Below are 16,552 nucleotides of genomic sequence, written 5' to 3'. Positions count from 1 at the left end.
GGCTGGCAGCTGGTGGGTGGGCAGGACAGTTGTCAAGCAAAAGAGGAGCTTTGAATTCTAGCTTTGCTTACGTAACTGTGCATGGACTGCAGGGACAAAAGTTATGTAAAACCAATCCTCAAAGATGATACTGGTTATCCAAGCATTGCTCCTATGCGTGTACTCAAACAGTAACGACTTAATGTTGACGAGGTGGAAACAGTGGAGCGAGCAAAACTTGCCAATCATGAGCAGTTTTAACTTATGTGTTCCTGTCCTGTTAAAACAAAACAACAATGTCACGCGATCTTTGCATTTTTTGAACCCCTCTCATCGATGGGTGTCACCTTTGCTAGACAGTGCAATCTGGGATCATCTTGTAGTAGAGGCCTTTTTCATCACAGTTGTACACTTGTTATTCGATGTAGCCACCTTCTTCTAAGAAAGTTTATAGTTCTGCTGGATACTCACCGGCGGCGATGCTGTCGGCTGAGAAATCCTGTGACAGCATTTAAATTGGTCTAGCCATCCATTGCTAGCTTTGAACTGTAAGGTTTCTCCGTTGATCAGCTGGTCAAATTTCAGCTTGAGCTTTGAAAATAGGCCCAAAAATTGGAAGGCCTTCTGAGCGCAAACCACTCATAAAGGGAGTCATCGAGGCTGACATCTTTCGCTCTGTTCGTGGGTTTGGCCTTTAATCCCGCCTCCTCCTTAACTTTCCAAAGTGATGTGCGTAACTTATGTTCCTGAGATTTCCAGCCATGAAGTGTTGATTCAGATATGCTGAGGTCGCATGCAACTTGGATTTGACTTTTATTCTGGATTGCGTCAAGTGCGTGAAGCTCATCTTTCACTGAAAAAAGATTTTTGTCTTTCAACGGTGCGTTCCATTTTGATCTGAAAACAATTTCAATTCTGGAAAGTGGGAAAAAAAGTTTCACTGGCTGATCGCGTTATATCCGGGTTTGCGTTAAATCTGGGTTTGCGTTAAATCAGGTCGCATTAAATTGGGGTTCCACTGTATATGGAGATAAACAAGAAATCTGCAGATGCTGGGGTTGAATGTAATGTACAAAAGTGTTGGAGAAACTTGGCAGATCACGCAGCATCCATAGAAAGCTAAAGGCTGTCAGCGTTTCATCCTGAGCCCTTCTTTTTGAGGGCTGAAAATCGGATAGATTCCGGAATAAAAAAGGTGGGAGGAAGAGGGGAAATGGAGAGAAGGGGAGGAGCACAGGATAACAGGATATAGGTGGGAGTGTAGAAGAGAAAGAAGTTGGAATTGATGGGGAGAGGGCAGGGGACTCAGAAGGGTACCTCTCTGAAAAGAGAAGAAGGGAAATGGGGTGGAGAGCTGGAAGAAAGAAGACAGAGGGAAGGAGATAGACCAGGAGTTGGGGGGTGGTTTAAAGGATATTAGAGACATTGATGTTGATACCATTTTGTTGGAGAATGTCAAGAGGAATACAAGGTGTTGTTTCTCCAATTTTCAGTGGTGTGTGGAATTGAAGTGGTTGGCCATTGGGTGTTCCTTGCTATTGCAGCAGGCAGAGCAAAAGTGATTAACGAAATGATATCCCAGTCTTTGACTGGGATGCCGTAAATGAGCCCGACAGATTCATAAATGAAGTGAGTGTTACTTCAGTTGGAAGGACAGTGGTGATGGAGAAGTGTAGCATTTCTTGTGGTCAGAGGAGTAGGCATCAGGGGACGTTTGGTGGGAATGGTGTGTGACAAGAGAATTGTGGAGGGAGCGTGGAAACTGGAGGGGAGGGGAAGCTATCTGACTTTGCGGTAGATAATGCACAGCTTTCAGCAAAGAAGAACATGACAAGGCGATTTGAAACTTCACGTAATCAGTTGAGAAACCCATGCAAAACAAAAACTAATTAATAGGATTTAACTTTTCAGTTTAACTCAGAGCAACAAAAAGAGACACCTGCAGACAGTTATCTGTACTATGATGAAGATCAATGATGATGACAGATGTTTTCTAATGTCCTCCCTCATTTTGCTTTAAGAACATATATTTCAAAGGGAGGATAAACAGACTCACAAGGCAGACACATTTCCTTGTGACAGAAGAGTTGGTGTCATGACTGGGTAACCTGGAAGAGGGCTATAACTCACAATGGCAAAAATATGGATGGCAACATTCTGCCAGTATTATTATATTCATCACCAATTTAGTTTATTTATGAAAACCTAAAATTCTCTAAAAGTTTTTGTAACCGAAATACCTGATTTTCTGAATGACGATAATAACTGGAAAAAAAAAGTCCAAGGATGAACCAATTTAAATGGAAAAATTCAAGTCCTATTCCTAAGTCAGGCACCGTACCATAGAACATTAGCACAAGGAATTCTTCTTGAGTTTCTAAATGAAAGCAAGCCACTCGATTCAGGGTGTTTCCTCAGGCAGAGGAAATTCCATCAAAGGTAAGCTTCTCAATCTTCTTGTACATCATGCAGCTTTCACTTATGGAAAGCAGAAGAAGTGTTCCTATCTGAAATGTCTCCCATGGATGCTGCTCGTCCAGCTGATTTCCTCCAGGTTCCATCATCTGCATTCTCTCATATGTCTTCAGAAGAAAAAAAATTGAAAAAAGATAGATTTCAGTGCTTGCTTTAGAACTTTCCCCAGTTCGGGTGAAAAGTTGGTGACATTAACACTGTACCTATATTATGGATAATCCCTAACCTGTTACCTATTTCCAGTATTTTCTGCTGCATTTCAAAATGTTTGTTTCCCATTGTAATCTTCCTAATAAATTCACCTGTAAAATGAGGGATTTCTCATATATCCTTTATCGGGAAGAAGAAACAACAGCTCAGGGAATGCCATAATAGAAACCATCTTCAAGAAAGAAGATGTCTAAAGGGTCTTCTTCCTCTCTGTCGCAAGGAAAGTGCTCGCACAAATCCTCTCCCAACTCTTCCGAGAATTGTGATGTGAATTCCATTGATCAAGAGCTATGATGGAGCTAATTTCGACTACCTATGAACTCCAGGAAAAGTGCAGCAAATTGCATCAACTGGTTTACATGGTCATCCTTGAAATTGCAAAAGCCAGCCTCATGAGATTGTGGAGAATATATATGCCTTCTACAAACAGTTGTGTGATAATGACCCGTTTGTTTCTTTTATAGATATTTTGATTGTAGATGAAACATGGATACAATGGATAACCTGCCTGCTCCTTCAAGAATACCACGGGAACTTTTGCATTCATCTCAGTGAATTCATTGTCCAATCTGAAAAATGACCTGGCCTACGCTCGCTCAGGGTCATGCTGAAGGGTCAGCCTGGATTCTGTGCTCAAGTATTTGCATTTTGACTCAACTTGACAAACCTCAGTCAAAAGCAGGGGCAAAATGAGCCTCTTGGCTGACATCACAATATCCTGTGAGCTCTGATTGTGTTGGCCAATTTTTAAAAACCAATCAGGTGCCCAGATGGTACCGATTCGTTGGCAGAGGCAAAGGTTCACATGTGACACTCTTTATGATAAGGTCATTTGTTCCCTGAGCAATAGCTGTGAAAGATATTCGTTCAAGAATGTTGCACAAATGTGATTTCAAAATGATATATATAGCAGGTGAAAAATAAATTAATACATCAGTGAGCCATAAATGTGCAGACTATTTTTCTTTCATTTGTAGATATAAGGAAGATGTGAGAGATTTATTTTTTTTGCTCAGAGAAGAGTTAGGATCTGAAATTCACTGTCTTTATGGGTGGTGGAGAAAGAATCAATCAGTTTTTTAAAAGGGAGAGACAACATAATGAGCAGGTTGATGGGTTAAGAGCAGGGGAATGGGCTTGATGGAATTGCTCATCTAGGAAATGGCAAAGATTCAGTGGGCTGAACAGCCTCCTACTGTGTTGATTCCATAACTGTGCTATCCATTTTCATCCTTCCATTTAGTGGTGCTTGATTCTGAATCTCAGCTAGTAGCCTCTCATATTATCTCAAATTTGATGTCAACGGGAGAAAGATTGAGACTGCAGTGATTCATCCTTACTGTAGGTTCAACACCAGTTGGACACAAAGGAGTCCCAGGTTACATGACCAAGTTTAAAAAATGTAGAAATTATATCGTACTCCAAAAGCAATCTGACAGCAATTTTAAACATGGCATAATGGGCAAAAAATTATTTTGTCCATACAAAATGCTTGAAATGCAAAAAATCTTTACTTGTTTAGAAAAAAATTAAAACTTCTTATCATGTATGCACTAATTGATTTCACTCTATTCTTTCTAACTTATCAAGAGTATTGATCCTTCTCTTGAATTTCTCACTGAACTATACAGCCCAATGATTATTTAATATGTGCAATTTAAATGATTAAATAATCCCACAAAACAGGTTAAACTGGACATTTTCTTAACTAAACAACAGTTTTTAAATTGCTGGTTGGTGTCAGCATAGCAGCATGTTTGTTTTCAATCAGGCTGATTCTACCCTGAAGTCCCAGTGCACAGTATATCTCGTTGTTGTCACCGCTCGTTTGGGCTATATCAATCATTAGGTTGTGAACATCACCCAGGGATAGGAACTCTTTTCACTTGTACATATGAAGGGCTAATGAGGGCCCTCTAATGAATGTTTTATGAGGACACTATTGAAGAAGCACAATATGTATCCCTCACCTGCAGCTTGGGTAAGAACACAAATGTGAATATTGCTTTGCACAACATTTTTATTGGGGTGAAATTGCAGTAGTTTTTTTCTGAACAAAGATGGCAGTTCCATCAAATTCAAACAAGCCTGGAAGTCAACAAAATCAGCACTGAGGTTGTTGCTTCTCATTTTTTGTTTGTGCAGCCAGCAGTGTGGAAATTTCTACTTTTTTTGTGATTTAGAATTGCTGACTGACAAAGCACATTTCGTATCATGGTATTGGATAACTGCACATTTGGTTATCATTGCCAGCTGCACTTGAGAAAAGAATGGTTTGGTGCCCTAATGGGACTTGGCAAAGTTCACCACTACTGATGTTGTGGGTCCTCGCTGTCCAGGGGAACTGGCAGCCAACAAAGGCTATTTTCTTGGCCATCTTTGACCATTGAGCGATTGAAATAAATCAAAATGTGCAGGATCTAAGGAAAGAGCACAACCAGCAATGTGGGTTCTTGTGAATCTTTACCTTTCCCAGCTCACTGACATCTTTCCAGTGGTTGGGAAATCAGAAATCCACACAATACTCCATGTGATCTTACCAATGTCTTGTAACATGATGTTCTAACTCCTGTATTCAATGGTAAACCATGAAAGTCAACACCGTGATTGAAGTAAATCACAATACTGGAGAAACTCAGCAGGTCAGACATAAAGATAAAGATACATAACCCACAAGTTGGGCTTGAGCCCTTCATCAAGGTATGAGCAAAATGTAGACAGATGTCTGAACAAAATGGTGGGGGAGGGGCAAGGAAGGAGCACAGGAACACAGGCAGAAGGAAAAGGGAGGGAGGGCACCTTAGTATTCAAGGGGAGGGGATGTCTCTGTGAATGGAGAGTGAAGGGGGTTGGAGTTGGAGGAAAGAAGACAGAGGGATGGGGAAGAGAGGAAGAATGGGGACTGGGCTAGTATAAATTGAGAAATCCATGTTAATGCCTTCTGGTTGGTGAGTGCCCAGATGGAATATTAGGTTTGGTCCTCCAATTTGCAGGTGGTCTTGGATTGATAATATAGGAGGCCATGGAGAGACATGTCAGCGAGGGAGTGGTGATCAACACTCCTGTGATGATGTGTTTCATAACTCTCCTTCAGTTCAGAAGAAGATGTTAAAAAAACTATCAGAAGGTTGTGTTTCAGTGTTAACAGCCAATAAAAGTGGATCAGAAACCAAAAACAAGCAATAAATTTGATGTGATGGAAATAGGTGGCTCTGTTGTAAGGAGAAATAAATATCGTATAAAGTACAATGGAAAAGCAAATGGAATAAATCAGTCAAAGATGACAAGAAAAATAAAACATCATTTTTAGTAGATTTTAAAAATACGTCTAAATGATAACAAATTTATTGAAACACATTTATGGTTTAATTGCTGGTGATAATCTATGATTAATTAAAAATAAGTTACTGATAATTCACAAGACCCGGTAGGACTACCCACCCATTAATTTCATTTTAAATCTTTTTCTTTTCCGTGGTCTTGAAACTATTGAGGGTTGAAATACAGTTTCAACTTCCTGTCAAAACTTAACCGCATGCTCTTATGTGAACGGGACATCACCCTAAGGGTCTTTCGAGGTTAATTCCAGCCCCACCCATACAAAAGGGCTCAATGGATTATAGACAGGAAAGGGCACAATTGGAACTGTTTGTCCCTCACTCGGGTAACCTGTAGCATCCTAGAATTTCAGCTGAGACCATTGGCTTAACAACTTCAGTTCAATGAATCTTTGGTCCAGGATCCCATTCTCACTTTGTTTATTTTTTTCCTGTTCCTTCTCTTCCAACGACATAAAACGCCGAGAATCCTTCAGTGAAGAGGAAGATTAGGGGCTCAGATTGGGTTGCATATAGTCAAGATTCCCTGCATAGCTGAGGGAAGTTGTGGAAGAAATCGAAGTCCCGACCGTAATCAGTAAAAAAAATATGTAGATTCGGGGCTTATGTCCGAGGGAAGAAAAAGGCTGTACGATAAACCCAGTAACTACAGGTCAGACTAGAAAGTTTCAGAAACAAGAGTCAGGGTGAGAAGTGGATGTCTCCTGGATAAATGTGGATTGGTTAGATCATTTTCACTGTCACGTAGCAAGATGCAGTGATGGAGAAAATCACCTTGAACTTGTTAAAGGAAAATTATGTAAAAGAAAAATGAGAGAAGTATTTTTGATCAACCGCCAGATCGATTAAGGTCAATGAGAGAAATGCATTGAAATTTCAAATGGCATTTGATTAGATATCAAGTAATCGGCTTGTCATCAAAATTGGCCATCGAATTTGTGTGTTAGACAGGAGAATCAGCAAACGGAGACTTACAGTGAAAGGTCGTGTTTTGTGGGGTCGTACTGTAGAGTGGCAAGGTTTTCCAAAAAGTATCGAGAAAGGGTCCCGACCCGTAACGTTGACCGACCATCTCACTCCAAGGATGCTGCCAGATCCGGCCAGTCTTTCCAGCCTGAGAACGGCCTCTGCAAGGGCGATTCTGATCTCCTCGAGTTTGTGAGTTTCGGAAGCATGACTCGATTTTCACTCGGCCCTTGTTCCCGAAACTGTACTTTGAAGCTACTCCCACAAAGTTTATGTGCACATTGTGGGTCTGGAACTTTTTTCTCACTTGATCCATTGTATCGGGCCATTTAAACGCACCCCTGCCTCCACGTTGAAACCCAGGGCGATTGTTACCGCTAACGTTTTACCTTGGTTGTATATTTCAAATATTCTCCTTTACTCCGTTCTCACCGACTGCAAAACGCGCAACATATGGCATTCATTTAAACTTGAATCAAAAAGAGCCCGTCACGATCAGGCACGTTAAGGTATCTTTGAAATAAATATTTCAGAAGTGAAATTAAATGATATGGCACAAACATTAATCTGATTTAGGTGAACCTTCTACCCAATGGATTCTTCAATCGAAACGATTCACTTCTTGGCCATATATCTAATTTCCTATACAAATTTTTTTCATTAAAGCTGTTAAACAAGTTTATAGTTGCGCCGTTCAACGCTATTGTTTCTTGAATTCTGCTTTTCTCCAATTTTTTGCCCTTTTTTGGCGACTTAGTAAAATCGACACCACCGTGTCTTCATTTTCGCTTCAGGATAATTGCCTCCTGCTGGATGAGGCATTGAAAGTAAGAAAGAAGTTCACTGCCCCGCGCATCTGCCTCTCCCTGTTCCAGGAAGATGCGTTGAAGGTGGCTCCGAAGGGGGAAAAAAAAATGCCAAGAAGGAAACCAGAGGCATAAATGAAGGAGGATGGGGAGTGGAATCCTGCTATTGGTCGCACCATGCCGCTTTCCTTGTCGTATCAGTCTTCTGAGTTTAGTGTTGCATTCGACCAGCGAGCAAACAGCCTTATTGAAAGGTTTGCGCTCTGGCTTATTATCACGGTAAACAGCCACATATATTTACAAAACATATTGCATTCATTTTTATGTCCTCAATATGGGGCCAAGAAAAAGAATGAGGACCACGTCCTCCCTTGCTGCAAGGCAAGAACATCAGTTGAAGCTCAAACTTGCCTGAGAGACGATGTGGATTGCAACTGGCTCCTCTATGCCGGCAATTATTTAGACACTGATCAAAAAGAAGTGAAAATCCATAAACCTGGCATTTTCTCCGTGCCAATCGAAATAAAAGTACGAATTACAATAAATTATCAGTTGCAAAGGAGCTTGATTGTAAAGTTTGCAAGTCAGGGGCAGAGAGAAAGGGTATTATCGAAGCTGAGTCGTCCAATATCGAAAATTGGATTCATTACAGGATACAGTACCATTAAGTTTCAAATGATTTTTAGAGTCGGTTCATGCCTCGTCATAATATTGTTACTCGCAAGGCGAAAGAAACGGGTCTATGTTGCACCATGGAAATCGTAGAATGATATCCTTAGCGAGCAGTTCATTGAAGAAATCTCATCAACCGTGTTATTCTTTGGCTCTCTGATGAGTTTTTACATGGGATATTTACAGATTTATTGTAATTAAAATATCGAATATGATTTGGAAGTAAAATTGATTGTTTTTAGGCATTTAACGGTTTTAACCAATAATAGAAATTACAAAGTGCTCCTGATCGGAAATCCAGGAATAAAATAAATGGAGTGCTTTTTCCAATAGTGAAATGTTGCATGCAATAATTATGTTCGTGTGTATTTTGAAAATAATACATTAATTTAATTAAAGCAAACTACGATGTCCATCCACCAGCAATGCTGAATTCAACCAACACGTCTCAGTTCGCACTCAACTTGGTTCAAGTGGCTCGTCAATAATTTTTACATTGAAATACTCTTAATGAAAGAGCAGACTTCCATGGACGGATGAAGCTGGTCATGTTCGAGAGATCATCAACGGGACACCGCTGTGAAAAAGAATCAGTGAACTACATGCCAAGTGAACAGAAAAACTATGCAGTCCGCAATTAAAAAAATAGAATTACATGGATTGCAAACAAGCGTGCAGGGAGTCAACGCAATAAAATGTTTGCATCATTCAACATAGACATTTATAGATTGCAATATTTTGCAAATAGCGATTTCATTTTGCAAGATTTCGCTGATTTCTGAAGTCGTGGAGCTTTGAAAATAACGGAATGTTACACTTATTTTCCAAGGCGGGTAAAAAAAATAAAACCATGCTGCTTCGCTATTCATTTAAAGATTGGAGCAACTTCGGAGCCTTTTTATTTTCCGTGCGTGGCCATTGAGTTGTTACTTGCTGCCGATGCCCGCACCCACGGCGAAGAGATGGCCACCAAGCAACAATAGAGCGCTCCCAATAAAGTCGTCTGCTGCCATGGTAACCAGCGGCCCTGCGCCGCGTGCGGGTGACGTCAGGGTTCGGGAGGAGGAGGGGGGGGCCTGCTCCCTTTCGAAACGGGCCAATCACAAGTTGCCGAACGTTCAACACCAACCCGCCCTCTCCTCCCTCCACCCCGCGAACTGCACTCGATGCCGCCGAGCAGCGTCCCGCCCCCGGCTACCTCACCATTGGTCCGGGCGAACTCGGGCGGCCGATCATTGGGCGGTCTCGGGCCGTCGGTCACGTTGACTGGGAGGGGGGGGGGGGGGGCGCGGTTTCGCTTCATGACGGACGCCGAGGAGGGAGGAGAAGGGTCGGCGCGAAAAAAAACATTTCCGTTGAGTTTGGGGATGGATTGAAGAGAAAGAATAAACAGAGGAGGGGAAGAGAGAGAGAGAGAGAGCGAGCGAGCGGGGGGAAATAAAGCAAGAGGGATAAAAGTGTGTGGGAGTGACAGGGATGAGGAGTGAGTGCGCGGCCGGGCAGTGAGTGAGGGGCAGAGTCGGGCTCCGACCGCTCTCCCCGCCACGGGCCGCCCTGTCGAGCGAGGGCGGAGTTTGCATTTTATATATATATATATTTATATATATAAATATAAATATATTTATATATATAAATATATATTTTTTCTCTTTCCCTTAAACTCTGACACGTCTTCAGTGAGTGAGTGGCATTGGCAGTCTGTCAATCCCTCACCAAAGCGGCCATCAAAAACATAAAGAGTTGGCTCGTAAATTGATCCGGCGAATCATTTTTATGATCTTTTATTATTATTATTTCCCTTCTGTCTTTTGAAGAGGCAGCTTACTTTTGATCTTCTTTCTGTCGAGGTCTCATCAGCGAAATCTTGGATTTTTAAAACATTTTTTCTGTCTTTTTTCGTGACAAGTTATTTTGGGGGGAGAAAATAAGGAATTGAAAGCAGCCAAAGCAAGTGTCTCCCCCCCCCCACCCCCAACTACCCCCCCCCCCCAGCCCTGCCTCTCCCTCGGCTCCAGCGCTACCTGGGCTTGATTTATATCTTCTATATATTGTTTTATATATATAAATTTCTCCCGTGTGCTGCTGCGGCAGAGTATGGACGATCAATCCAGGATGATGCAGACTCATCCCGGTGTGAGCTTGGCTGGACATTCGGTTCAGGGGGGCATGGGGCTGCCTCCACATGTGCAAGGACATGAAGGTGCAGACGGCGACGGAAGAAAGCAAGACATCGGAGACATCCTCCACCAGATCATGACCATCACCGACCAGAGCCTGGACGAAGCACAAGCAAAGTTGGTGGCCTTGCAAATAAAAAAAAATATTTTTGTGTGTGTTTTAGCGCTCAAATTCGCCGCCATATTTTTGACTTTGAGTGCTATAAATCTTGTTAATTACTTCTATTTTCCTCTCTTTCCCTTATTTCAACCCCCCCCCCTCCCCTTTCCCCACTCTCTTGTGTTGCAGGAAACACGCGTTAAATTGCCACAGGATGAAGCCGGCCCTGTTCAGCGTCCTGTGCGAAATAAAGGAGAAAACAGGTAGAGCTCCCGGTTAATTTTAACCCACGCTGTGTGATACTTGTACAGGCTGAACTCCGGCGGCATGTGCACCGCCATCTTGATTTCTGTTCCTCTCCTATTTCATTTTGCACTGTAATAATGCTTCACTAAATTTAACAATTCATAACGGTGGTGCGAAATGAAATGTGCATTAAAATGCTCGTAGATCACCCATAACACTTCGCCTCTGGCACCCACAATAGAGCTGCCTTTGGCGCACTTTGCTCAATGCGGAGCAGAAAAGTAGCGGCGTGTGTGAGATTTTGCAGCACAAACTAAACTCTAGTTGGACTTGGAATCGGGGGAAAAAATGACAGTCGTATCAATATATGGAGTAGAATGGCAGTGGTCTTGTAGAGCGCGGATATCTGATGCTTTTTCTGCGATTGCATTCAATAGGAATCCAGGGACTAGGTTTCTTCGGAGTTCTGGGTTTTGGGCAATGTGAATTTGCAACAAAACTCAGGAAAGCAGGCTGAGAATGCTTTGGTATAATAATATTAAGGAAATACATTTGAAGGACATAATGACAAAGTGAGCTGTGTTACTTTCAATGCATTGCAGATAGTGGTTCTATATTGTCCGGATTATCAATGTGCAATTTTAAAAGGCTTATAAACAAGATCTCAATTCGAGTTTCATGAGATAATATTTAACCACGACAAACCTTAGTTCGCTTATTGGGTGTGATTAAATATTTCAAATTCCTTGTGCCTTAACTTTGAAAACGTGTCATACAACACGGGTTTAGTTTAAATGTTGAAAGTTTTAATTTATGATGCGCTTTAGTTTTCCCGTTTGGTTTGGGACCAAAGCGATGATGGAACTGGCTGCAAGAGAGATGAGCAAAATCTGCCCAAATCTTCATGGCTTCAGAGCCTTTAAAAAAAATTTAAGTAACGTTCAGGGACATTTTCGCTGCTTGTGGTCAAGCCGTTGTTTTAAGGTTAAACTGGAAAGGTTGATTCGAATAACGTAGAAAACTTAAAGAAGATCGGATAGTGTAGATTGGGGGGAAAAATGTCTTCAAAGTTTGTGCCTCTCTGAGGAACACATTTCACGCGGCATTTTGCAGAGAAAGTGGCATATTGTGGAGTTTGGCACTGCCTCTTCTGATTACAATTTCTGTTATGTTTTCTTCCAAGGTTGATTTTAAATCGATGTTATGGATATCATAAGGTAAATCAGTACATTTAAATCTCAGATATTAGTTAATGGTCCGAACGACAGGCGTTATGTACAGCATTCATATAGTGTTACATTGCACACGCGATGAAACCGATCAGGACACGCGTTTATCTGAGCCTCTAGTATAGAACATAGTTTTCATCAAACTCAACATTACAGCAATTCTGAAGGAAATGTGTGGCGTGGCCTTCTGGTGGAAATTTTGCAGTGATGTTTTATTGTTGGAGATTCAGTGTTTGGCAGGACTTGGATAATAGCAAATCTGAGATGATGACAAATATTTCCACACGTGTGGTATTCTTTCCCGAGTGATGACATTTCTGACGCGATATAAACGGGATTATAGAAACCCATTTTACTCGAGAGATTTCTTTTATCAGTTTTGTTTGGATTTTTCTTTATAAAAGGTAGTGCAGTAACATGGATTGTGCAGGCACTTTCCCAATAACCCAGAAAGTTCGACGGGAAAGCGAAAATGGCAGCACTATAAAATGCCATGAAGTTGTAACCAAGGCATTCATTAAAATATTGCTTGAATAAATATAAAAATGACAATTACATCTGTTCCTAATGTTTGAAATGGATATGAAATAAAACTCGAGTACATTTACTCCGTGAACAGATGGCGTCAATGCTTCGGCTAGATAAAAGAAATACTTAGGAAGGTTTTAAAAGCTAACTGTTTATTTTGGTCCTCGTAGAATTTTTTTTTAAAAAGCTTCAGCTTTGGTAACAAGGGAGGTTTATGGTTAGAATGTTACATTTACATGGTTTTAAGAGAAAAGCCTTGGGATATAAAATCACACTCATGCGGAGTTTGGCGAGGGATTGAAGTTAGCACATCTCTAGCAAAGTCAGGATTTGGATCCTATCTCTAAAGAATCCACCTTATGACTTTTAGACCCAATTAATTGAGTACCGTTTTATTTTAGGGAGTTTAACGATGACCCAGCAGTTCTGGGTGGGCGTCACGGTTGTTTTTCCTATCTTGTAAATCTTCAAATATACCTGTTCGTTCGGTCATTGACCGAAATGGTGTCTTGTACTGAGTTGATCTCAGTTTTAAGAAAACAGATTAAGGCATCTTCAAGACACCAAAAGTCCTTTTAAAAAAAATGAGACTATCCGAGAAAACTCGATTTTAAAAGTCAGCCCGATTGTATGCATTCCTTTACTTTACCACAAGGTAGCAGGCTTTTTCATAAAGACTGTAATCCTTACCCGTTTTGAAGATATTTTTTATAGATTAATTTTTTAAATCACATATCATGGCAAACAACTGATTTCGAAACGATTAGTTTGATGCGAAGCAAAAGCAGTGTGTTTCATGGAAGCAGAGCAGTCTGGCCTTTTGTTGCATCGGATAGTGTATCAGCATGTGCATTGGTTTAAAGCCAACGATTTAAATGAAGCATGGCATCAAACGAGTTCTGAAAATACTTTTATCAGTTTTCATCAGTACTGGCCGTAACAGTTTTTGGAATCCAAGAAATTTTATTGCAAGATGTCAGTAGGGTGCCGTTTGCAGAATTTTCTTTCTTGTGGAGACGCCAATCCGCTCCTTTGACAGATTTAATTATTGTAGGATTTCTTTGGTATCGCCACACCCCAACAGGACAGGTTATCCTAATCAGAGCACTGGTACCATGTATTCACTTTGATAACAATAGACCTGTATTTCACTCAGGCAGATTACAGGGATGTTTGGCTCTATCAGTGTCAACACCACCAAAACAGAGGGATTAGTGTCGTTGAAATTAGATTGTAGAATTCATGCAACGTTGTACTTCTAATGGTTCCTATAGGAGCTGTTGAAATGTACTTTAGGAAACTAGAAATGTGAGTAAGAGCAGTTTTAGAACTTTTTAAAACTTTATTTTAAATGCAAGTCTTGTCTTCACTTGAAATTGTTCTGGTATTGGTGTATTTTTTGTGCTTTATTGTGGGTGCATTGACAAATTAGATTATACTGTCATCCATGTTGCTTGCATGCAATAATTAAAAGTTGAATGTCGCTCGCTTTCATATTAATCTAATTTCACATGGTTTTTTGATAATTTTATAAGCAACAGCAAATTACCTTAATATTAAAAATGACTTTGGAGGCTTTATCTCAAGTAAAATTCTCACGGCATGAAATAAAAGTTTAGCTTCCAAATTTATTGGTGTCAGCGACTTTACCCAGCATTAAATCTTAGTAGCTTGTCTATTCAAGTTAAAGATACTGCATAACATGCACTGAAAAAAAAATATATGGACAGATGTCAAATAAACTTTAAGATATATTGCCAACTCAACTGAGGAAAAGTAAATGACATTGATTTGCTGAAGCTGTCTAATGGTGTACTGATGGTTCACCAGATTTGTAGCCATTGTGAGGCTTATAAGCGGAACAGACTTGAAGAAGATCATAAAACTTAATGAACTCCTTGGCTGCAGGAGGTTTCCGCAGGGGGAGTAAAAGGGCTGCTCGGCTGGTTGTTGAATTCTTTATGTCTAAAGGGAAATGAAGAAAATGATCACTTGTATCTCAACCTTATCTCCTGTATTACTTTGTGACTCTTTGTTCATGGAAGCTTTGATATGATTACATGGATTTGTATCTTCATTCTATATTTCAATAGTGTACAACACCAGATTTGATGTTCGAAACAAATATGATGTTTGGAAAAAATATTTTTCTTGGTGCGTATGTTAGATTTTGACAAGACCGATGCTGTGGTGATGTGGGTAAATGAAACCGCATTTTAAATTACACAACTTTTTATTCCAAGATAGGGGTATTTTATTATAATTTTTAATGTTGAGAGTTGGAGTAGATTGTTTTTGTCTTTCATGGACAGTTTTGATTGCCTGGACAGCACAAACTAATAAAAAAAATGGAACCTGTACCATTTAAAATAATGATTTAAAGATTTGTGTCATCACAGATTAAATTGATTATGGCGAGGAACAAATGGATAATTCAATAGCACTAGCAATGAAAAACGCTGGCCATTTCCTTAAAGCAGTTAGCAGTGATGTCAAAGAATAACTTCTCTTCCTCAGACTCTACATTAAATTGTTGGCATGTACAATAATGTTAGGCCCACATGGATATTCTAAATAATCAAATTTATATTAGGGGGATGATAAACACGTTCGCAAATTGTGATTTGGTAAAATATGTTAGAATACTAAAAATAATTGATTGAAATTTATAACTACAAGTTAATTGCATTGGATTTTTTTTAAATGGAAGCATTGTACCATTGAGAAGGATAGCATTTATTTTTCATCAAGTTGAGAATAAACTGAAATCATCATCTTAACGCACTGATGCCAGCATGTTTGTGGACAATTCTTTCTGATCATGCTGAGTCTCCATAATAAATTGGCTGGTAATATCTGTTATTTGAGAGATTTATTTGAGTTACTGTTATTTGGTGCTGTGAACTTGTAAGAAAAAAAGCACAATTCCCTCTTAAACTGTTTTATCAGCTTAATCATTGTTGTTGAAATTGCGTATCTCTGCCAAAGTCTACTTTGTCGTAGATGCTGACATCTTCTCATGGTGGCTTGTATTCAACAAACCATTCATGTCTTTAAGTCTAATTTAGTAAGTAATTTGTGTCAATATTTAATGTAAATTTTAACCTGTCAGTACTCTTCTTCGGTTTGCCAAGTTTACTCATTAATTCCAGTGAGCTGATGAATTGGTCTGACTTTGTACGGACACTTGTTTAGAATAGATGAACTTATCTTATTGAAGTTGGGACGTTATCTTAACAACTCAAATTAACTCTTGACCGTGGCATTTAAGTTTGTGAAAAAAAATGTTTTTTGGACTGCCTGACGTTGGCACTCGTGGCTAAGACCATTGGAAATGATCAATCAATAACTGAAAAAGTGTTAACATAATGATAAATACATTTGCTGGTTTTGCAGATTAGTTATGGAATTGTATTTGTAAATAGGAATAGTTGGAAGTCTGCTTTTAATATCTGCCATGTTCATGAGTAAATGCAAATGGGAATCTATTCACTGGGAAACATTGTATTTCAGGGGTAATATTCTCTTTTTATTCATTGAGTTTTAAGACTTGTTTTTCTTCCATAGGAATTTCATTTATGTAAAGGGTGACATGTTTCTTCATTGTTTACCATTATAATGATCAAACTCCACTTGTTTGACAGAAAATTTATAATTTGCGTAGTGCAAAGTTATGCTCTCTGACATTGTTTTTTAAAAATGGGTGGCTGACATGGAGGCGCTAAACTATAAAATGAAATTGCAGTGCTCAGGTTCAGATGAAAATTGAACAATTGCTTTCTGGTGATGAATTGTGGATGTGTTTAAAGTATTTGGTGCCAATGTA

The 16,552-nt window shown here is 39.9% G+C and overlaps 1 protein-coding gene across 3 annotated transcripts in view; it reads left to right on the top strand.

Annotated features, from left to right (window-relative positions):
• The first annotated feature begins 9,755 nt into the window (after positions 1-9,755).
• pbx3b (pre-B-cell leukemia homeobox 3b) overlaps positions 9,756-16,552 on the top strand; it is a 244,833-nt gene continuing 238,036 nt past the window's right edge. For 2 of the 3 annotated variants that reach the window (XM_069888201.1, XM_069888200.1), the window contains exons 1-2: positions 9,758-10,740; positions 10,913-10,986. In XM_069888201.1, the coding sequence (XP_069744302.1) occupies positions 10,541-10,740; positions 10,913-10,986 (274 nt within the window). In that variant the 5' untranslated portion in view covers positions 9,758-10,540. Of the gene's footprint in view, positions 10,741-10,912; positions 10,987-16,552 lie in introns of all 3 variants that reach the window. The other variant, XM_069888197.1, reaches the window with a different exon arrangement.

This window comes from Narcine bancroftii, chromosome 1 (genome assembly GCF_036971445.1).
Source record: "Narcine bancroftii isolate sNarBan1 chromosome 1, sNarBan1.hap1, whole genome shotgun sequence".
Lineage (NCBI taxonomy): Eukaryota > Metazoa > Chordata > Chondrichthyes > Torpediniformes > Narcinidae > Narcine > Narcine bancroftii.
Note: the sequence above shows the minus strand (reverse complement) of the source record. Positions and strands in the feature narration are given on the sequence as shown.